At 40.6% G+C, this 24140-nt stretch overlaps 1 protein-coding gene across 4 annotated transcripts in view; it reads right to left on the bottom strand.

Moving 5' to 3' along the window:
- dab1a (DAB adaptor protein 1a) overlaps positions 1-24140 on the bottom strand; it is a 226998-nt gene that overhangs the window by 3651 nt on the left and 199207 nt on the right. For 2 of the 4 annotated variants that reach the window (XM_077584462.1, XM_077584463.1), the window contains 8 exons: positions 21490-21543; positions 15770-15928; positions 11466-11528; positions 11295-11391; positions 8182-8576; positions 7034-7232; positions 5502-5650; positions 2723-2819 (listed from right to left, as the gene is read on the bottom strand). In XM_077584462.1, coding sequence (XP_077440588.1) covers positions 2739-2819; positions 5502-5650; positions 7034-7232; positions 8182-8576; positions 11295-11391; positions 11466-11528; positions 15770-15928; positions 21490-21543 — 1197 coding nt within the window. In that variant the 3' untranslated portion in view covers positions 2723-2738. The remainder of the gene's footprint in view (positions 1-2722; positions 2820-5501; positions 5651-7033; positions 7233-8181; positions 8577-11294; positions 11392-11465; positions 11529-15769; positions 15929-21489; positions 21544-24140) is intronic. The other 2 variants (XM_077584464.1, XM_077584465.1) reach the window with 2 other exon arrangements.

The raw sequence follows: 24140 nt of genomic DNA, 5'->3' as shown, positions 1-24140 counted from the left end.
ACTTGAAATTGTAAGAGGGCAATGTGAGGCCTTGGACGCGTGTTCTTAATAAATTGCTCAAGCGTGTGTCGGGTTCGATGGTGTGAGGGGGTCGCTGGCGTCAGGACCTGGACAACTACAGCGAAATGAGATTGTTCGGTGAACCGTGACAGCGGGTCGTTTTACTCCCTCTCTCTCTCTCTGGACGCACCCACACGCTACCCGTTGAAATAAAAACACCTACTAGATGAATAGGACACACACACACACACACACACGCACACACAAGGTGAGCAAAAAAGCCGTAAATAGGTGAGTTTATTTTTAGCAAATAATGAGAGGTTAGGGCCGATTTTTTTGAGTTCTCGTACACGCCAACACACATTTTGGCTGCAATATGAGCCCAGTTGGTCACAGTATCAATCACAGGTGTGCTTGTCCTACGGATAAATGGGCGTAATAAGCCGGTGTGTGTGTGCGTGTGTGTTAGGGAAAGTGTGTAAAGTGGATGTGATTGAGCAAGTAAACACCATATGGGAGGAACATCATTGGCAAAGCTGCCCGCCTCCAACACAGGAACAGCTCCGAGCCTCTGGCCAAAACAGTCGATCTCCCGCCAGATTCTGCACTTTGTAGCCCCCCACCCTTGCGAACCCCCTCTTGGGGATCCCCCCTCACCGTTCTCGTCCACCTGCTGCCCTTCAGCTTCCAGACCATCTGAAGACGAGAGGACCGCCGCCCCCTCGTCTCCCGGAGTGGAGGCAGGATCACAGGGGGGGAGGCTTCTTGGGTTGGTAATTAACAGCAATTAGGCACAGGCGCTCATTAATCTTGGCAGCCCCGAATTAGCTGATGAAAAACAAAAGCGTCCGTCGCCAGCAGGCTCCATTAAGGAGACTCAAGTCTGGAAGCATCAGGGCGAGGACAACCAGGCTTTCAAATCAGGACTTGGAATACTGGCCAGGGCTTGAAACCCTACTTGGAAATTATTACCCTGGCTTGAAAACCTAATTTGAATTCCTAACCCAGGGTTGAAACTGTAACTTAAAACAGTTACTCTGCCTTGAAACCATCATTTAAAGCCCCCAAACCCTAATTTGAAACATTGGCTTGAAATTCTAGTCTGGAATCCTAATACTGTCTTGAAATCATACTTAGAGACCCTAACCCTGGCTTGAAACCCTATTCTGGAATTCTAAAACTCTGATTTGAAACCCTAACTCAGGGTTGAAACCCTACTTAGAAACCCCCATTTTGTCTTGGAACCCTACTTAGAGTCCCTAACCCTGGCTTGAAACCCTATTCTGGAATTCTAAAACTCTGATTTGAAACCCTAACTCAGGGTTGAAACCCTACTTAGAAACCCCCATTTTGTCTTGGAACCCTACTTAGAGTCCCTAACCCTGGCTTGAAACCCTATTCTGGAATTCTAAAACTCTGATTTGAAACCCTAACCCAGGGTTGAAACCCTACTTAAAAACCCCCATTTTGTCTTGGAACCCTACTTAGAGACCCTAACCCTGGCTTGAAACCCTATTCTGGAATTCTAAAACTCTGATTTGAAACCCTAACCCAGGGTTGAAACCCTACTTAGAAACCCCCATTTTGTCTTGGAACCCTAATTTGAAACATTAACCCTGTCTTGAAATCCTAGTCTGGAACAGTAACACTGGCTTGGAATTTTATTTTGAAACCCTAACCCTGGCTTGAAACCCTGCTTAGAAACCCTAAACCTGTTTTGAAATTCTAGTCTGGAACATTAACACTGGCTGGAAACCATGATTTGAAACCCCAACCCGGGGGTGAAACCCTAACTTAAAACTCTTTGACTGCCAAAAACGTTAAATAACGTTTAGTAAAATCCTATGGAGGAGTGCCAAAGACCTTAAAAGACGTTTTTTTTCAAAACAGAGGTGAAACTAACCATTTTCTATTGTTGATTACTGAAAAACGGAATATGGTAGAAACAAACTTTTTGTTCAGATGAAAGACGAGAGTCCAATCTTTCATTTGGTAGTATGTGTGTTTCCATAGTCCAAACACATAATTTTCTGTGGACCTTGAAAGATCGGTCAAAATGCTTAAAATCGGCTGGCACCCACGGCATCCCTTTTCTGAAAACGTCTGGCAGTCAAAGAGTTAAGGTCTTTTCCCTGGCTTGAAACCCTACTTAGAAACCCAAACCCTGGCTCGAAACCCTCATTGGAACCCCAATTTGAAATGCTAATCCAGAATTGAATCATAACTTTAACCCAGACTTGACAAACCTTGAGACACTAACCCTGGCTTGAAAATCAACTCTGAAACCCTAATTAAGAACCCTAACACAGGATTGACACCTTAACTTAAAATCCTAACCCAGGATTGAAGGCATGCCATGAAACCTTAACTCCGGCTTGAAACTCTAACCCTTGTGTGAAAGCGGAACTTTTTAACCTGGCTTGGACGGCGGTCTAAATTGAAACACCCAACAGGCTCTTCTTGCTTGCTTCGTGTTGTACTTGCTGTCACAGTGTGATGCTTGCTCTTGGGGGACGGGGGCTGTCCCCGAAAAGCTGACACAGAGATGCACTATGGTCACATGATCACGCGTGACGGATGGACACTTGCGAACCCTTGACACGTACGTATTCGGAAGATGCTTAAAACAAGAGTCAAAATGAGGCAGGACGGTGGAAAAGAAAAAAGTCAAAATGGATGAAAAGGACACGTGATGGTTTTGCTTTTGTGGTTTTATACCTACCGCGCCCTGCTGCTATCTAGCTCCCAGCCTCCGGACTGGTCTGGTCTGGGCTGGGCCCTGTTGGCTCACTGGGGCAGGGCGACCCAGAACCACAAGCCTACCCGGCGCACGGCCCAGCAGGAGGAAGAGGGAGGAGAAGAAGAAGAGTGTGAAGAATTAGGAAGGGAAGCAGCTGCAAGTCAGACTACAGATTGTTAACAAAGAAAGACGAGGAGGTGAAGTGGAAAGAAGAGGAAAACAAAACAAGCAAGTTAAGAGCTACAAACACGACCCACATCCGAGGGAAGGAATTGCAACGAAATCCGAAAAATTCACCAAGAAACTGCACAAAATTCGACATACAGTATAAAATAATATACATGTTTGACTATCTGATATTCATTGTTGCCTATTAAATAACATTTTCATTTAACTCAGTCAGACACAAACAAAATACAAATAAGATTATTACATTTTTAATTACAGTATAAATATCAAATATGAATTTGATTAAATATGACAATTAAAGATACAAATATGAATTACAGACATTAATATTGCATATTTATGCCCAATATTAACTAATGGTACTACCATATTTTATAATATTACAAATATAGAATAGTATTTATAGTTTTTAGTATTTATTTCAAATTTTTTTAAATAAATAAAATTCGTTTTGAATTTTATGGATTTAATGCAAATATTTGTATTTAATATTTTTTTCAAAATATCTGAATAAATAAATTTCATTTAATATTTTTATTCAGATTTATAAAACATACAAATTCAGTAGAGAAATTATTATATATTAAATAAAACAAAACTAATAAATTCATTTATTAAAATTTTTAGAATACTGTATATAAAGTGAAGTATCTAATTTGTAAAATCTAATATTAAGGATTTTATTTTCTATATTTACATAAATATATTTTACCTAACATTTGTTTTGTAGTAAAATACATTAAAATGAAATAAACCAGAACATTTTTAAACATCAAATATAATTAAATCAATCAACTAATATGACCTTAGACTATAAAAATAAAATAATGTCACAAATTAAAACTTAATTATGTAACATTTGATTGATTGATTCTTTCTTCATTTTCACAACAGGGATTTCATTTGAAATACGATTTGCTAATATATGCCTGCATTGTCACAAACTGGAAACATCCTTGGAAGAATCCCGAGTGACAATTGCGTCCTGTTATGCAGTATTATTAAAAAGTGTCGACAGCGGCAAACAAACAAGAGTAACGTGCAACACACACGCACACAAATCACAGCGCGTTCCCTCCAAGGACCTGCTGCTTTTCACGGCTCGCTTCACAAAAAGCACAAGCTTTTCTTTCTCTCTTCCGCCTTCACTCAATCACGCTTGTCTTTATTTTTGTGACCTTTTCATCATGCCGCCGCTCTTGTACACTTTTTATTTTGTAAAAGCTTCTTTGTGTTATTCAGGCAGGCCCGGTGACATTTGCAGGGTTGTAAAAAAAAAAAAAAAAAAAGTCTCCCTCTCCCTGGCCCTCTGTCTTTTATTTTTTATTCTCTCCTAAAATGGCTGGATTGGAGGCATAAAAAAAAAAGAAGATTGTTTCACGCCTGGAGAGCGAGCGGTGGCGAGTGGAGGAGGAAGGGCTTGAAAACGAGAGAGTCGTAAGGGTAAGAAAGATCCAGAGAAGGTCAGCAACGCTGCACTGGAGTGAGAAGGGAGCTGCTTTAGACAATAAATATTAACTACACCGCCGGACATCGCCGCTTCCGTCCGAGCTGTCTTTTTGTAGAGATGGAACTGAATACTTTCAGTAATGACGGCTTGGCGACTCTCTATTAGAGTAAAATCATTCTGAGAGCATCAACCTAATGTTGACGTGAAAAAACATGCAAAATGTTCCAGCAGGAACTTTGATGCTAACTTGCTAATAATTAAGAATATTACACAATATATTAGACATGTATGCCTTTAGTGTAGTTGCACCACATGTTGGGCAGCACTGAGGTCAACTGGGCATGAGGCGAAGAAGGTGCCTAACTAATCTCCAGTAATAGTGGTCGAAAGTATGTCTGGTGAAAATTGTTGCATGTATTGCTGCTCCCGATGTGTTAAAGTAGCAGTCGTTTATAATAAGGTTTATTATTACCATGGATGCTAACCGCCGTGAACCTGCCTATGGAGTTTGACATTATACATTAGCATTAAGCTAGCTTACGTGAGATAAAATTACACGGCTTGGGTGACCAATTTGGTGTTTAATAATTTAATGTTAAATTCGTTGTTTAGTGTGTCAGTTGTACTGTAAACCTGTAGAAAAAAGAAAAAAAAAAAGATTTTCACCTTTTACATGGGTATGGAACATTTTTTATCATCCAGTTCAATGGAACGCAAGCACAGTCTTAGCAAGGAGAAAAATCCTCGAGCCATTCGCGCCCCCCCCCCCCATAGAAAAGGTTAATATTGCTTATAGGTGCCACAAGGTGGCAGCAAAGCAGTATTTTGTGTTAAAGAAACTCCTCAACTCAACTCAAGAAATAGGTCCAAGGCACCAAGATTCCACAAAATGGCGGCAAAGTAAAAGCATTATTGCACAAAAAAAAAATTGGTCAATCAGCCTATAATTAACATCCCTACTGCGTGTGTAGTGTGTTTAGTATCTGTGATTATTATGAATAATAGTCCTTTGCAATTTTGGTTTGACATACAAATTTGTTGATGTTAGCGCATTTTTAGAAGGTAGTTGCTAAAATGCTAAAGCACATGCATTGCTATGGCGGATGTGGTGGGCAAACTTACAGCATCTTCTTCCCCGCTGCGGCTCGGGCTGCCTTCCGCCTCCCCAAACGAGTCGTCGGTGGGCGGGTCGGTGGCGTCCGTAGGGGGGTCGCTGACATGCGAGGCGGACGATTTGGAGGGCGAGCTCTGATGGGGAGCCGGTGTGGGAGCTGCAAGCCAAAAAGTGCGGTCATACAAGGTACCTAGAAGGCTTTGCGTGAAGGATCTCAGATGAAAATGACTGAGTAGAAGTAATTGTCACCTTGTAGAATATTACTCTAGTAAAATTGATAAAGTATGAGACATTTTAGTGTTTGCAGTGATAAAAAATTGTCTTTGCCATATATTGTATGTTAAACCTGTTTGTGGAGTAAAAGTGAAAGTTGTGTGAAATAATTAAAAAACAAAAACAAAGGAAATATAAAATTAAACTATTATCACATATACTTTCTAAATAATAATAATAATAACTAGACTAAGTGCAATTTCTGCAGAAATTGCATGGGAATGCTGGAAGCTGAATGCTAATAGCTAAATGCTAAGCTGAATTCTTATGAAGTAAATGGAAATATAAATTATGTGAAAATGACAAAGTATTAATTGTAGTTGAAAGATAAATGAATAAAAAGAACACTTGAACACGGGAGGCGTGAATTTTTGAAGCAAGTAGAAATGTATATGGAAAAGTGTTATCGGAAAGTACCCTCCATTCATTTAGAAGTGGATCTAATGATATCCAATGGAAAAATGCAAAAAATAAAATAAAATAAAAAATGACTCAATAGCGCCACCTAAGCATGCAGTACCCTCCATTCATTTAGATGGAAAAGTGGAACGAATGATATCCAATGGAAAAATGCAAAAAATTAAATCAAATAAAAAATGACTCAATAGCGCCACCTAAGCATGCAGTACCCTCCATTCATTTAGATGGAAAAGTGGAACTAATGATATCCAATGGAAAAATGCAAAAAATTCAATCAAATAAAAAATGACTCAATAGCGCCACCTAAGCATGCAGTACCCTCCATTCATTTAGATGGAAAAGTGGAACGAATGATATCCAATGGAAAAATGCATAAAAAAAAAAATCACTCAATAGTGCCACCTAGGCATGCAGTACCCTCCATTCATTTAAAGTTGGTATACATTTATATCCCTTAGCATAATTGCCATGGATATCTTTGCAATTTACAGTCATAGTGAGTAGTATAAGACAGCTGGTAACGATGATCAGGGACTTAGAAAATGGTCAATGTCATTCCCATTGAAAATGAATTGGGAAAAGTTGATACCTAACGTTAAATTGTGCCAATACTGTAAGTAATGTGGAATCAGATAAATAAATACCCCGGAAGGCGTGAATTTTTGAAGCAAGTTGAAATTTGAACGGTGTAAATCGGGGTCTATAATGTGGGAGTGCACGGCAAAAAAAGTGAGGAGAATAAAATGCAATAATAAGTAAGAATAAAGAATCTCAATAATATATGTGGATAATAAATAAAATTCTACACAAGTACTAGAGTTGACGACGACGCCCGCGGCCGACTCACGAGAGTTTGTGGAGGGCGTCGTGGAGGTGAGCGGCGTCAGGTTCATCTGGGAGATGTCGAAGTCGTCGCAGTCGTCCGTGTCCTGGGCGGTGCCGACGCGACTGAAGTAAGTGCTGAATGCCTGCGAGGTGCCCGCTAAGCCGGGCTGCTGCTCGCCCTTCTTCGACGGCATCGCCGGCGGCTTTGCCAGCTGAAAGTCCTGAGATAAACACAATGATTTTGTTGGAACTTTACTTGTCACCAGTCTTGTTAGAAAAACCTAACGTACATCACCGACCGGAGTACACAAGATGTCACTGAGGGCTTAGACATGTGAATTAAATCCACTAGCAAACACTTAGCAGCTAAAAATTGAACAGGGTTTTTGCAGTTCGTCTAATCTAATGTAATGCTTTTTAAAGCAGTTTTTTTTAATGCTACTTGAAACAAATCATTACATACATATGGCTATATTTATATATTAGGGCTGTCAGTTGATTACAATTTTTAATCATAAATAATCACATGATTTTCAGTTAACTCACTGCTCAATATCTATTCTTAATGTGAAAGACATATTTTTCCAGTTTTTCCACACTCTTGTTAATTAAAATAAAAAGTGGGCAAATATGGTTACCAAATACAAATGCGTTTTTCTTTTAGTTCATTGGTACAGTAATTTTATAAAATGTGAAAAATTGTCATAGATTTGTGTTGAGATGATTTGTGCCACTAGGTGGTATTAGTGTTTCATGATGGATGCTGAAACATGAAACACTTTGGACTAGTCACCACCGGTCCCCATAAATACCGTACATATATTTTTCTCACATTTATTATTACTATATTGTGTTAATTTATTTACATTTTAATGGCTCTTGACATTGTATTTAATACTTCTTAATGCCATTTAAGGCCGTAAGCAAAATTCATTTAATGACTTTTTAATGAGCCGCGGAAACGCTGCTCAAAGGTAAAATTGATCAGCAATTGGTTGCAACAGTGGTACCCAAATTCCGACTTTTTCAAGTGAGCTTAAAATGGACGACTTTCTGTTTAATGGCAACACACAGTGCTTACAAAATTGTTGTTTTTTCAGACAGGTTGAAAATTTTGAATTGACAATTTCACACCTAAACAAAAACTCACCAACCTCTTCCAGCTCGTACCTTAAACATCTCTTTGCTCATCTTCTTGGCCCGCTCCTCATGTTGCGGACTCGACGACGCGGAGGGAGCCGCGGCGTCTGCACCTGAATGTGTTTCGCCGGCCGGCGAGACGGCGGCGACGGGGGTGAGTGCTTGGAACATTGCGGCGGGCAGCGTGCCCACGGGCTGGGCGGGGAGGTAGGCTGCGGGGGGGAAGGCTCCGGCCGCCATGGCCGCCCACTGCTGCTGCGTGGCGGGGAAGATGTTGGCTTGTCCCCAGATGAGAGGCTGGCCGCCCGGCAGCACTTGGGCCACCGGGCCCAGAGGGGACTGGACCCCGAAGGCCAGTGGCGTCTGGGCGGCAAATGCCTGCTGGGACCAGTGTCCGGAGGGAACCGCCCCCATTGTCATATAACCTGGAACAAGACAGCAAATGGGAGAAATGATGTCTGTGGAGAGTAAAAATAATTCCCACACATATTCATGGTTCAGCCAGACCCAACAGAAAAGTAGTGCTTTGGCACCATCATGTGACTCCTTAGTGTCAAGGAACTATGATGACATGAGGGGATGAGATTTTATAAACTCATTCAGTTAGTCCAGTTAAAATGGATTTTAGATGTATATAGCCGTCATTGGCAGTCAATGAGTTAAATGGGCCAAAGCCATGTCTAACAAAAAAGTAGTGCTTTGACAACATCTTGTGGCATTAAGAAAGCACTTTTGTGTGTGTAACTCACGACTTACGTTTTTTGCGTTCCTTTTGGAAAACTACAATACAAAAGGAATAGGAAAGTAGTACCCAATGCCTGAAAATAAGGCCAGTATCTGCCACATACCAATACCTGGTATTGGTACTCGCCCATCCCTACGAAAACTTTGGTCTGGAAAAAATAAACTTCTATAGAAGAGGATTAGGGCCAGTGAAGAGAAAAAAAAGGGTTGGCAGGATTCTCACTTTATTCCCAAAAATCTAAATTCAAAATTTTGACTTTAATTACAGAATTCTGACTTTAATCTCAGAATTCTGACTTTAAAGTGAGAATTCTGACTTTAATCTCAGAAGTCTGACTTTAAAGTGAGAATTCTGTCTTTAATCTCAGAATTTTGACTTTAAAGTGAGAATTCTGACTTTAATCTCAGAAGTCTGACTTTAAAGTGAGAATTCTGACTTTAATCTCAGAATTCTGACTTTAAAGTGAGAGTCCTCACTTTAATCTCAGAATTCTGACCTTAAAGTGAGAATTATGACTTTGTGACGCAGAGCCAAGAATTGTGGGTGGAAGTCAGAATTCTGAGAATAGTGAGAATTCTCATTTTAAAGTCAGAATTCTGAGAATAAAGTCAGAATCCTGCCAAGTGCCAACATTATTATTTTTTTTAAATCTTCTCTTCACTGGCCCTAATCCTCTTCCGTAAACTTCAAACCCAGGACAGGTCATTTGTACCTGAAAATGGACGGACGGATGGACGAGTATTTGGAGGACGCCGCCCATGCAGCACCTTTCTGAGGCAGATTGGGGTGCAATTAAAACATCCCCATCTTTTCTTCCGACGCACAAACTCACACACACGTAGATAATAATCCATGCATCACCAGAGAGCGCTGCCCTACTTGCGCCTGTAGCTAATGTAGCATCTCTTCATGGTCACGGTGAACTAGCATAATTACCTCCGGAATGAGGCGGCGGCATTTCATCGAAACACACTCATTAAAACGCCTGAAAATCCATCAGCGAAATCTTCATCGCCGACACACTGGCTCGTCTTTCCGATGCCTTCCGCCGCTGACATTTGCACCAGGAGGGGAGAGGCGGCGTAGGGAATGGCGGTGGGGTCGAGAGTCTGTGCTCACGCCTCATTCACACGCAAGTACTGCGACTAGCGAGCCAGGGGTCGCCGCCATCTTTCTTCTTGGCCCGCAGGTAAATCAACAACATCTGAGTCAGCGGGCTAATGATGCATTTTATATTCCACACACAGCCTACGCCACCTCCTCTCCTCATCAACATTTCATTTCTATTCCATCCCTCTCTATTAATCACATCCTGTTCTTCCTTCTCACCTCTGCCGATCGGCTATCTTTGACAAAAATGAACTTAGGGATGGGGATGAAGTACAAAAGGAATATTACACTTGTGTGAATTTAAATGACATTTAATTCAGATTTGGCCAGTTTTTTCCGACTGAGGTGTTCAATATGCATTTTCTTTTCATTTGGGCATTCGGTCTCATTCAAATCGGAATACAGTGGAGGCTCGATTTAACAGACCCGAAACCAATGGACTCTGGATTTGACAGAGAAAATAGTGACCAGACCACTCAAAAAGCCCCTTTGTACAATAGTTGTAAAGTCTGTCAGTTCCAGAAGTGGCCACTTTTGTTTATTGGCGCTGTAGCGCAATAAACAGAATGGTGCACATATTTCCAGGTTGTGCCACTGTTGTCACAATAGACGAGAGCATGCGAATGTGGCGGCCATGTTGGCAGGGGCGAGGCGAACGGCCGTGCCAAAGTGGCGGCCATGTTGGCAGGGGCAAAAGTCCCAGAAAAGATCATGGAAAGCTAACACATTAGCTTAGCATCACCACAAACAAGTACACAGCTCAAAAAGGAGCACGTCAGATCTGATTTGATTTGACGTTAGTACAGCATACAGTTGCTGTTTTATCGATGACATCGAATTGTAGCAAGTGAAAACACAAAACAATTGTCTACTGTATTAGGTGTTTTTAGGCTATGAAAAAAAGGTAGCGACACGCTAAGTCACACTCTACAAAGCTCGGTGTAAACTCTGCTATTGATGCTAATTCTTAGCTTGTGTGCCTTTGGGATTTCACAATGTATGTTAGCATTCAGGTAGAAGAGTCTGTCTGTTTATTTTGACAGTAACCTTCAGCTGAGAGGCAATAAACAATATGATGCTTCATTTTTGAAGAATATTTAATAATTATATCTGCCACAAAGCAATGCTGATTGATGGCCCACATCTCATAAAAAACTCATTTGTTGGGTGACTTGTATCTCAAAGAACACTATATTAGGGTTATAGTTATTACCTACCATACTTCCTCTGCCTACCACTGATATCACAATCCTTGAAATCTTGAAAAAGTTCTGCATGTTGTTCATACCTGAGGGCACAGACGCAGGATTGAAGGAAGCAAAGAGCTCAGTGGGAGGCTGCAGGCCCTGCGACGGGTCCAGCGTGTTAGCAGGTGAGGCCGGGGTCTGCCAAGGTGACCGAAAACAAGGATTTAAAAAGAAGCCAAATCCCGAATTGCGCATGCAAGGCGACTACTCACCGACGGCGAGGTTATGTCAGGGGGTGTGGACATGTCTCCGAAAAGCTCTAATTGGTTGATATTCTGAGAATCACATAAACGACACACACTGGGAGTCAGGGTGGAATCATTGCTACGCCTCGTCGGCAGCGGGCATCCCATTGTGCGACATGCACGACTCGCGCCGCATGCCAAACATCAAACGAGCTGACGTCACTTACCTTGACGACTACGGAGGCAACAGAGAGGAAGATGCACAAGGATGGGGTGGGGGGGGGGGGGTGGGGGGTTGAGATGAAATGATTATGATGACATACCTACCGTGAACATAACTGTTCATCAGTCAAAGGTAGTACTCACAGCAGACATATAGATATTTGCATAAGAACAAAAAGTGAAACCACTTCCATTTCAATAAATTAGCACAATCACAAAAAAACTTCTCTGCGCACCTTATTAATGTAACTAGTGATTAAGGAGGGGAAAAAAAATCACGTAACATGTCTCAATGTTTAAAAGTTAGCTTACTTGCTAGCTACCTAGCATTGGTCCACTTTCATGCTATCAAAACAATGTGCTCCCATAGCTAACATTACTATATTGTGAATTGAGCAACAAAAAAACAAAACAAAAAAATCTAATGCTAATGCTAACATTTGAAAACAATACACCTTCCTTGTGCGTGTTTTAGTTTCTTTCTTCAGATCAGATGGAAAAATTTTTTAAACCAGAAGCTGGTGGTTTTTAGCTAGCTCACGACTTGGGGTTGAACGACTAAAGGTCCAATCAAAATGGATTCAACTATGATGTCATTAAAGATGTTTTTCGTCACAGTGCAGTGGTCCCCATTTTTTTTTTTTTTTTTTTTACAAAGACATATTTTGGCGGACCAACACAGAAACATGATTAAAAATACAATTCCGATACTCCATTACACTGAATGTAGTTGTTGGCCAGATCCAAAACAGTTTAGCATTTCTATGTTTCACTGTTTAGATTTCACACGCTCTTTTTCATGTCTCATTCTTGGTAAAATATTTCCACACGCCTGTAGCATATAGTACAGCCATATTTCGCCGATCGGAATAACTGAAGCTAATCAGGCTAACCGCTATCCATAACCACTTCATTTTCATACTTTTGGATGTGCTAGTGTGTGAAGACTGTGTTGCCTTATACAGACAAATTTATTGCCCGTGTTTTTTTTTTTGTTTTTTTTTAAATACATGGAACGAGGACCTTAAAAAAAATAATTGCATATTAAATCGCAATCTTTTTTTTCAAATAGTTCTGCCCCACTTCTTGGTTTACATTCCTCCATGTTGCTGTGGTCTCTAAGATCTTAGAATCTCAATCGTCATTGACTTTACCTCTCTTTCTTTTTCTTTCGCATTGTCATCTGAAGATGTTGGAAAAAATAACAAGCTCACTTTGTAGTACAAAGTAGTACAAAGTATCGACATGGGACACAGGGAGAAAAAGTTAAAAATACAGAAAGTACAGGAAAAAAAAAATCACTTCTGTACAGTAAGTTATTTGTACTTTGTTACTTTCCAGCAGTGCCAGTAAAACAACCGTCGCACCCATACTGTAGCCCCCCCCCCAGGGGGCGATTCATTAATGTCCTCCCATTATGGAAGATCAGCGGCGTGCCTCCAAGCGTCTCGCTATCAAAGACGGCAGCCTTCCCATTTGATCCGAATCTATTCTGCATTTCCGCTCTTGTGTAATTTGCCCCTCGTTCCGTGAATTAATAATATCTTAAGGCCAGCGTGAAGCGAAAGGAAACTATTTTTAGTTTTAAAGGAATTTAAGGGCCTTGGATACACGGTCCGAGATTTGCATAAATCAAGGAATCCGGATCGTTTCTTTAGAGATAATGAATGTTCTTAGAATATCTTCCTACTTGCTCGCTCGCCACGATCGCGCATAAACCACGAGGCTTTTATATATAATAGATCTATATATTATAAATACGGTATATATTTATGACATCTATCAGAAAATGGAATCAGCGTGCGTGGTGTTTTACATTTATGGGGACCGGGTGGTGATTTAGCAAGAGAAGAGGAAGTGTTGGGAGGCTGATTTATGGGCTATTGTAAGTGCGGCGGAGATGGAGATCGCTCAGCAAGACAATGGGATGCGGATATTGACGAGAGCCGCGTAAAACGCTGCATGTGCACGCCGACTAGCGTGATTGAAGGCGTCAAATAAAGCGCTTCCTTACACGCGGCTTTCACAATGTCGGCACGCGGGCGTTCACTTGGTGTCTCCCAGGCAAACAAAAGGGACACACAAAAGGCACTACGAGAGTTTCCCAATTCATTGAAGCACTGTAAAAGGGTTCGGTAGTTAATTGGATTTGTTATATGATTAGAACGCAAGTCTGCTCCACACTTCTGAGGATCTGGGTTCGAATCTAGGTTTTATCCAGGTAATCCAGTTTGCTTCAATGTTCAAAAAAAAGCTTGAAAGCCAAACACTGTACTGAAATTCTTATCCTGCTTTAAAACCCTACTTTGATACTATAACACTAATTGGAGACCCAAACCCAGACTTGAAACCCACAGTTGAAACCTTACCCCCTGGCTTGAACCATTATTTTAAAAACCATAACTCAGTCTTGAAACACGCATTTGAAACACTAACCCTGGCTTGAAACCTTACTTTGACGATCCTAACCCTCACCTGAAACTCGACATTGAAATTACAGTATAAACCTTAAAACTGTAACCCAGACTTGAAACTCTAATTTGAAACTCTAACCCAGGCTTGAAATATTAATTTTCAAACCATAACCCTGACTAAAACTCTTATTTTCAAATCCCCAAAACTTGTTTAAAACCACAATCTTAAACCATAACACTGACTTGAAACCTTACTTTGACGATCCTAACCCTCACCTGAAACTTGACATTGAAACTACAGTATAAACCTTAAAACTTTAACTGATCAGATTTTAAACTAATTTGAAACTCTAACCCAGGCTTGAAATACTAATTTTCAAACCATAGCCTTGACTAAAAACCTTATTTTCAAATCCCCAAACTTGTTTAAAACCACAATCTTAAACCATAACACTGACTTGAAACCTTACTTTGACGATCCTAACCCTCACCTGAAACTCGACATTGAAACTACAGTATAAACCTTAAAACTGTAACCCAGACTTGAAACTCTAATTTGAAACTCTAACCCAGGCTTGAAATATTAATTTTCAAACCATAACCCTGACTAAAACTCTTATTTTCAAATCCCCAAACTTGTTTAAAACCACAATCTTAAACCATAACACTGACTTGAAACCTTACTTTGACGATCCTAACCCTCACCTGAAACTCGACATTGAAACTACAGTATAAACCTTAAAACTGTAACCCAGACTTGAAACTCTAATTTGAAACTCTAACCCAGGCTTGAAATATTAATTTTCAAACCATAACCCTGACTAAAACTCTTATTTTCAAATCCCCAAACTTGTTTAAAACCACAATCTTAAACCATAACACTGACTTGAAACCTTACTTTGACGATCCTAACCCTCACAGGAAACTTGACATTGAAACTACAGTATAAACCTTAAAACTGTAACCTAGATTTGAAACTAATTTGAAACTCTAACCCAGGCTTGAAATATTCATTTCCAAACCATAACCCTGACTAAAAACCTTATTTTCAAATCCCCAAACTTGTTTAAAACCACAATCTTAAACCATAACACTGGCTTGAAACCTTACTTTCAAATCCTAGCCCTTGATAGAAACCCTAACGCAGGCTTGAAACCTGACTACGAAACTATAGCCTTGGCTTGAAACTCTAACCCAGACTTGAAACCCTAGTCTGAAACCTTTACCACTCGAACCCCTTAATTTTAAAACCTAACTCTGACTTCAAACCTTACTTTGAAATTTTACTTTTTGCCATTTTCACGGTCATGGGAAAGCACTCGCTGACACCGGGCGAAAGCGAACCACACCCAGGACTGGTTTCCATTCAGTCCCAGGGCCAGTATGATACAGCATTGCCCAATTTGTCACCCTTAAACACATTTTTATGCTGAGTAATAATATATCGAACTGGAGTCTTCTCTGAACTTTCATGCTGAGCTTTTGCACCCTTTTGTCTTTTCAAACACATCCACATGCAGGTGTCCATTCCTACACTTGGTCGCTATGACAACATCAAGGTTACATGTTTTATTCATATGCGAAAAGGGGTCAGGAGTCGGGGCGGCGGCTCCCGACTGCTTGGAAAAACAAAAGTGCGGCGCGGTCAAGATGACAGGAGGTCGTCTGACGAAATTTCATGCGTATCACCCTTACCTGAGAAACCGTCTCCAGGTCTAAGTCTATGAGATCCGCCTGCTGATGCTGCTCCTGATGCTCACTTATTCCCGCCTGGGGGGTTTGCGGATGATAATGAGGATGATGTTGATGATGATGATGATGATGATGATGTTGGTGGGTGCTTTGATGTCCGTTCTGCAATCAACAACCTCCACGTTAGACCGGCTGGTGGGATGAAAATGGCCCGGCATACAAAAACTACATTAGCAGGGTTGCACATTGAGGCAGGGGTGGGGGGGGGGGGCAATGAGACTGATTTAGGAGGGCAGGTGTTGCTCTCGCCAGGTGCTCTCCACACATCCACTTTTTATACACACACAGGAGATTTAAAGAGGTTTAAAGATCATCCCTACCCTACGTCAAAACTTCAGCGCTGAGCTCCCTTTGTGTTTCTGTAAATCCTCCTCAAGAGTCTCTACGTGCGAATCTAAGAGGCAGATACATCTTCATCGCTCTCTTTTAAACACATTGGATTCATAAAAATATGGATTGTTATTGTTTTGTTATGGCTATAAAAAAGCCAGCTGTGGTAAACAATGCTATCCATGAATTAGCAGATGGCTAATGGTGGTTTGTGTCATTGTTTCACCAAAATGTGGCATCATTTCAATATATCTGAAACGGCGTGACACATTTTTGTGTCTGAGGATATAGCGAAATGCTAAATAGCTGTTAAGATAAATCAACAAGACAAGATGGCTGAATGAATAGAAAGCAAAATGAGACAATGCAAGTTCTGGTTTTATGTTGCCGATTCCGATGGCCAGTAATGAGCATATTGATTAACTGCACATTTTTCAATTTTAGAACTGCTCATTAACAATTGTGTCAATTATTTGTTTTTGATCAATTGATTAATCAAGATTTAAAAAAAAAAAAAAAACGTATACAAATTGACGGAGCACCACTTCTATGTTGCATAAATGCTAAATGCTACATGGCTGAAAAGACAGCTAAATGCTAAATTGCTAAATGCTACAAGGTTTAATAATCCGAACCGTTTTTTTTTTTTATAGTTCACTAACTGGCCGTGATGTTAATCTCAGATTAACATAAAATACATAATAATATAGTATATTGTGATGTGAGGTTTCTGCAGAAAACATCCCTTTCATATGATACATTTTGGAAACAGTAGTGACGTAAAATCAAGCTGGGGAACAATATGGCGCCCTCTCCTGTTGCTGTTTTCTACAAAATGCTACATGGTATGTCTGGATTGATAGCTAAATGCTACATTGGCGTCTTTTAGCTAAAATGCTGCTTATATATGTTTTTGCCACATAATTGGTAGATAGCTAAATGTTATATGTATCTGGAAGCAAAGCAAACTGGCTTTTTTGATTGCAACTAGCTAAATTGGCTAAAAAAACGGCTACATTTTACATGCTGATGAAGCTGAATGCTACACATATAGGACGTAGCTAAATACCAGATAGCATGGCGAGGTTGATAGCTAAATATCTGGACATATTTGTTTTGTCACATCATTGGGTACGTAGATGAAAGTAGTGTGTAGCAAATTGACTTTTTGATGGCTACATGCTATATAAATGGGCCAAACAGAACACTCGCGCTCCATGATGTCATGAATGACTTGAAGCGAAATAACAGAATCGATAGCAAAATGCTACATGACAGAATAGCTAACACAATACTCCATGAAAGTGTTCTGTGTGGTTCCATCTGTCCAGTAATCCCGTGTAGCCACTCTTGGCTTGTTCCTTTGTCCTCGTACGTCCCGGCCACTGCTTATCAATTAGCCATCTCCGTTGGGGGAAACTGTAATTACCTGTGTACGTGTTCCCACAAGTAATTAATGCAGCCTCTATAATTAATGCCATCTTGCTGATCCCCTGCAGAGTGACTGATCGCAACCGAAAACACACACACACACACACACACACTGGCCACTGCTGCAGCTCAAACACACACGCATTTGGATCTGATGCGAACACGACACAAAGAGATTACGGACATGCTTCTCCCCCAAAGATAATAATCGGCGGTAAAAGCGACTACTCTGTGTGGACTCGGCGAGGGCGTGTGTTGATTCAACACTAACACTTGGTGCGGGGTCAAGGGCTCAGTAGATTGGAATGGCCTCGCTCGCGTGTGTTTTATTGATCGCTGGCCGTTTAAGATGGTGACACAGTAAATAACGGAGCGATTGCTTTGCGCGGCGGGGTCACGTTCGGGAGGGCCTTATCATTTCTTTGGAAAAGTTGTCGCCCACGCACGCACACACGGCGCAATGATCTCGGCTTAATGCTGCTGTCTGCTATCAATTCTATCCTGCCGATGAAATAAAGACTAAATCCACCCCATAGCGTCGCTGCAGGTAATCACTTCCCACAAAAAAAAAAACAAACAAACAAAAAAAAAACACGTTAAAAGCATCTCACCAGCAGCGGGTGATGAGCCAGAACGCATCCAATTGCAAAGTGCATCATTTCTACATTGTTAACCGCAGTGGGAGTTCTTTGTTGTTTATTGTGACTTACTTGCTTAGCTTGAAATGATTACTCACCAATGTGCTGTGAGAATTTTGCCAATTTTATCTAAATGGTCCAAACATACTTAATAATGTGTGTTTGAATATCTACTAGTGAATTGTTTGGTGGTGTGCAATGATATTTTTTTGAAATATAAAATACGCAACTCAAATGCTAATAAATGAAATAAAGTAAAATAAAATGTAAGCTATAACTTTAAAACAAATCAATAGTCAGGTTTCCATCCAATTGTTTCGAATTTTTAAAGCGCATTTACTGAAAATGCGCAAAACGGACATGCAACTTGCATCTGCTGTTCTTTTGTGAAAATTGAAAGGTGACTCCGCCGCTGTAGGTGGCGGTATACACCATAGAGATGTGATCCACCAGTAATTTAAAAGAAGAAGAAGAAGGAGAACAGGAAGCGACTGCTCCGTGCGATGACTTCGTATGAGTTTTATTTTGTAATTCTTGATAAACCGTAGGGTTTCTTTGCTGTTTTCCACCTAAAATAGCATTAATATTCGCTTCTTTAATTAATTCTAAAAAGATTTCTGTTTCGTCGTCCCCACAATATCCGGTCAAAACGTGCAACGTGTATCAGGTCTTGCCAGCGGTTATTCGCAAAACCTGTTTCCATTTTTTCGATACGCTTCAACATGTACTAAGTGTAAAAACTTTGTTGGGGAGAATTTTGAGCCCCCCCTTTTTTTTTTTTTTTTAATTTCTAGCGTTTCCATTCAGTTTTATTTTTGCATTTCTTGAAAATTTTAATAAAAATGGGTGGATGGAAACCCAACTAGTGACTTGTTACAGCAGATTTTAAGCATACTTTTCTCTTATTGGGCAGTCTGAATGAGTGGGGGTACTCATTAGCTCCTCTAGAGGACTGGAGTGGAACTTGCAAATAAATGAACTAGTGTTATCTTGAGGTAAATTATCCCGTTTCGAATAAGTACATTTATAAACTGAGATCATTATTCTTTCATTACGTATAATTTTGTGACCTTTTTGTTGGTGGTGCGTCATTAGATTTTTCTAATTGGAAACACAAGCTAAAATCTAGTTTTACCAACCTAAACCATACCATGAACGAAAACGAGTCAAATCAAATTCAATAATTAGCTCACCACACTCTGAAAGCATCCCTATTTGTGACCGTTTAACTGGATTAGCTACAGTACACAAACGTCTGATGAATTGATTGCAATGACATCTACATGATTTTGGTTCCATTTCGCCGAGATTTTTGCAGTGATTCGAGCTACTCAAGCAATCAAAGTCAGACCTCCTACCATAATCAGAGCCCTCTTTGAGCCAGACTGTATCCTTAAATGCAACCTGATTACCATCAAATCACAAGACAACACATTTTCATGCTTGTGATCCTTTTAACTGTGATTACTGCCTTTGACCAGGGAGAAAGTGTGCAAAAAAAAAAAAGAAGAAAAAAACCGCAGAGACGGCCACACCAAGAGGAAAAATATTGCATTTGTTCGCTTACGGACACCTGCCAACACGACGGCCATCCAAATCGCAGCATGTGCCGCAGGATGGGCAAGGCCAAACACACAGACGCACTAACGCACACGCAAATGTGCCAGGGTGCCTGTAAGCTTCTTAGCAAAGCTCAGGATGAGATGCCCAAAGAAGAAAAATGTGAGACTAATTCCCAGCCGGCCAAAAATTCACACAGGCACACTGCCTGCGGTGAGGTGGCCCAGTCGGGTTGAGCCTGTTGAGGCGGACTAAACACACACGCACACATACACACAAGGAGGGGACGTGAATGGACTTTTCAACATGCTATAACCAAAATCTGAACTTGGTGTCAGCCATGACAAACCAAACAATTATTGGTAATACAGCGTTCAGTAGCAAAACTTCCTCAAGCTGGCTACTTAACGCGCCCCCTAAAAAATGGTTTATATTGCCTATAGATAGCACAAGATGGCGCCAAAGCACTACATGAAGCTCCTCAACTCACTTCAACATAGTTCATTGACACCAAGATCCCCCCCTTCACAAGATGGCGCCAAAGCGATACTTTTATATTGTCATTTTGGCCTGAGCAGAAAACAGCAAATGGGCTAGCTTCGATTGGTATTGGTTCCACTGTACAATCCGCGAAAAGCGTGATATCATTCAATTCTAAATTAGCGTGTTGTTGCGTAGCATTCAAACTTATTTATCATTTTTAAAAATGACAATTTTGCATTAAACATTTTTATTGCCAACTCAAAAAAATAGTGTTAACTCGTAACCTTTCGATGCAGGCTCAGATGGATTTTTTGTTTTCTTATTACTCCTTTGCGGCTAATAAAAAACATGTAGCGGGACGGACTTTGGACACCCCTGATTTACACACACGCACATATATGCACTGTAACGTGCCCAAAACTAACATGGCCGCACACACACACACACACCCACGCACACATGCGGGAGAGCGGCCCGCTTATTACGACTCTGGAGATTTTAGCAGATTAAATCCAGCAGCAATATAAGCCGCATCTTTATGGGCAGATAAAGAGCAGTGGAGTTACAGCCCGCCGCTGCCGCCTGACAGTAGCCAAGGTCATCTTTCATTAGAACTGCCGGCAGCGGGAAGCCAATAACTAAAAAGATATACCACGCGCGCGCACGCACATCCATACACTAACCGGGATGCGGATCTGCGGTGTAAAGTATGAGCGGGTGGAGAAAGTACAGATTTTTAAAATATACAACCCCGGTGAGATCCCATTAGATTGCTATTAGGCGCCATAATGTTGTGGCTGCTTGTTGTACTATATGCATGTATGTATCAAATCAGAGGAAGATGACAGTGACAGAATGTGTCGCAATCTGGGACAAGGTCATGCGGGTTTACACTGGATGCACCACCAGGCATGCTTAATTGAGCACCACAAACACGTTTACACACACAATAGACATAAGCGGGGGTCCCGGTTGACCAGATGGAGCGCAAGCAAGGAGGGCAAAAAACCAGCCACCGCAAGCAGAGGAGACGCACACGGCACAAAGCACTGGGTCCCAGCAAACCTCTCAGGGGGGGACCATAAATACATCAGTGGGCGCCGAGATATGCTGAGTGACGCTCACAGGGGAGGAACGGGGGTGGGGGGTGTTCATGGCGGGCCGATCTGAGAGGTTTGACTGAGGATGGGGAGGCAGGCGGGCAAACACGGCGTCACTCACTGGGTGTCGCTTTGGGACGTCATAGACCCCTTCCTTCTGCTGGCTGGTGGGAACCTACACAGCCGGACGCAAATCCAGAGAACAGCCAAAATAGCCGGTTACCTCCACAGCAGCAATGCGCAACATGCTTACGCTTTTCTAATCCGATCCTGAATACAATTTGGTCAATTGGAACGTAATCATCGTGACGGTTTAATTATTTTACCGTTGCTACGTTTTGACGCAGAACTGCATTTTAGTACGTAGAGCGACAAATAGAGGGTGCAAATTTACGAGTTTATGGGCAGGAGATGACGTTTGCTCTTGATTTATAAGAGGTACCTACGTCTCTGTTTAGTTTGTTGCCTAAATGGGCAGAAGAAGTCAAACAAAAATTTTAATAGTCCTGCTTTAATGACTTTTAAGAGACACTTAAATCTGGCAGAGGCTTAAACTGATTCAGACCCAACTAGTTCATTGCCTAAACAGGCAGTAGAAGCCAAACAGGAAGTATGCTGTTTTGTAAAGGTTCTAACGGCTTCTAAGAGACGTCAGAGGCTGATATAGGGTGCAAATGATTCAGACCCATGTCGTTTTCCGCCTAAACGGGCTGTATAAAGAGTGCAACTGGAAGTATGATATTACATCGTGGTTTTAAAAACATGTAAGAAACACAAACGTCTAGCAGAAGGAACTAATAATTCGGACTCAACTAGTTTGTAAATGGTACAAATAATACAGACCCATTTAATTTCAACAGGAAGTATAATGTTTGGTACTGGTCTTAATGACACGTCGTTATACACCAAAGTCTGGTGGACGTTAGAGGCCAAACTATGCAGTTGGAGCCAAACACGAATTAATGTTTAGTCCTGGTTTTAATGACTTTTTAAGAGACACGTAAGTCTGGCAGAGGCTTCAGTTGATCCAGACCCAACTCATTTGTTGCCTAAATGGGCAGTAGAAGAAGTCAAAAAGAAGGACACTGTTTTGTAAAGTTTTTAACAACTTCTAAGGGATGTCAGAGGCGGGTATATGGTGCAAATGATTCAGACCCATAAAGTTTTCTGCCTAAACGGGCAGCAAAATGAGTCCAACAAGGAAGTATGATGTCACGTAGCGGTTTTAAAACCATGTAACATAAAAGTTTAGCAGAAGGAGCTAATAATTCAGACTCAACTAGTTTGTAAAGGGTAGAAATAATACAGACCCATTTAATTTCAACAGGAAGTATATTGTTTGGTACCGGTTTAACGACACCAAAGTCTGGTAGAGTATTTCTACTGGTTTGTTTGTTACAGTTGAACACATTTGTGTTGCACTCTAGTTTGGCTTTTTTTCTTTCTTTCATTTTTGGGACTATATGTGTAAAAATCTATTGTAGTATTTCTGACTGATATGAAATGATAAATGAGTACGATGATTAACAATTGTTACGTGATCACAATTTTCCCCGGCTCATCAATCAAAGAAATTTAGCCGAATGCCAAGGGATGACTTTTAGCGTTGGTGCTAATCAGAATTAAAATCTACACTGTGAGACCTCATGAGTCGCGTCATGGAATAGTTTTGCTGTCTCGTAGCTCAGGATAGATAAAATGAAGCTTTTCATCCCCGCAGACGTGTAATAACTCAGTGTCACACACATCCTAATATTCCAGGCCGCAAAAACGGAAACATCTGACAGCGTGTGTGCGACGAGCGGGTACAATAAGCGCTGATAGCTAACTCAGATTGTCTAGTTTGGAACAGCAGCATACATTTGGACGTATTTAAGGTGAAACCCCAAATAAAGAGAGGCTAATTAGTGGCAGATGGCGTCTACTGGAAATAAACAGTCAAAGGGATGCTAACGTTAGCCTTCTGGACTGTGTTGTGCAGCCACTTGAACTACTAACCCTGAAGGACTGGAGTGGTTTTATCAACCGATATGAACCACTGTATACATTTTAGGCTAAAATGACAAGCTAACGTTAACAATTATTACAACTAAAAATAAACAAATTCAAATATAAATAACAATAAATTATTTCGATAAAGACAGTTAAGCCTAGCACTGACTTTTGGATTAGAATAACTCACTTTTGCCTCTAGAGGACAGGAGTGGTATTACAAACTGAGATGAAGTGATAGCGTTTTGTCAATGTTTTGAGCTACAATTATTCAATAATAATGATAATAATAGTAAAATACTATAAATATAGTAACTACAATACATTATCTCTGCTCTATCCCTACTTATTTGTGGTATTTTGAAAAATAAAAACATTAAAATAAGAAATACATTTTAAGGCAATTTACGGCTGAGTAAGAACAACTAACAAAAATATGACAAATGAAGAAAAATGTAAATAAATGAATACAAATAGAAATGACAAATAAAATTATAGATAAAATAAATAAATGTAAAAAATATACACCGGTAAATAACATAAATAAAACAATAGCATTACTAAACAATTAAATAATCCCTTAAATCAGACTGGATATTGAAAAATATGTATTAATAATTTGCATTAAGTTTTGTAACTAAGCAGAGCCTATTTAAAAAAATAGATCAAGTCAAGTTAAAAAAATACACATTTTATGTGCGCAAAAAGCGCTTCCGCTTTCACAGACTCTCAGCAACGTTGCGCTGAGCCAAGGGCGGGTTGAGGCCGTGTAATATTTAA

The sequence above is a fragment of the Vanacampus margaritifer genome, chromosome 13, assembly GCF_051991255.1.
Source record: "Vanacampus margaritifer isolate UIUO_Vmar chromosome 13, RoL_Vmar_1.0, whole genome shotgun sequence".
Lineage (NCBI taxonomy): Eukaryota > Metazoa > Chordata > Actinopteri > Syngnathiformes > Syngnathidae > Vanacampus > Vanacampus margaritifer.
Note: the sequence above shows the minus strand (reverse complement) of the source record. Positions and strands in the feature narration are given on the sequence as shown.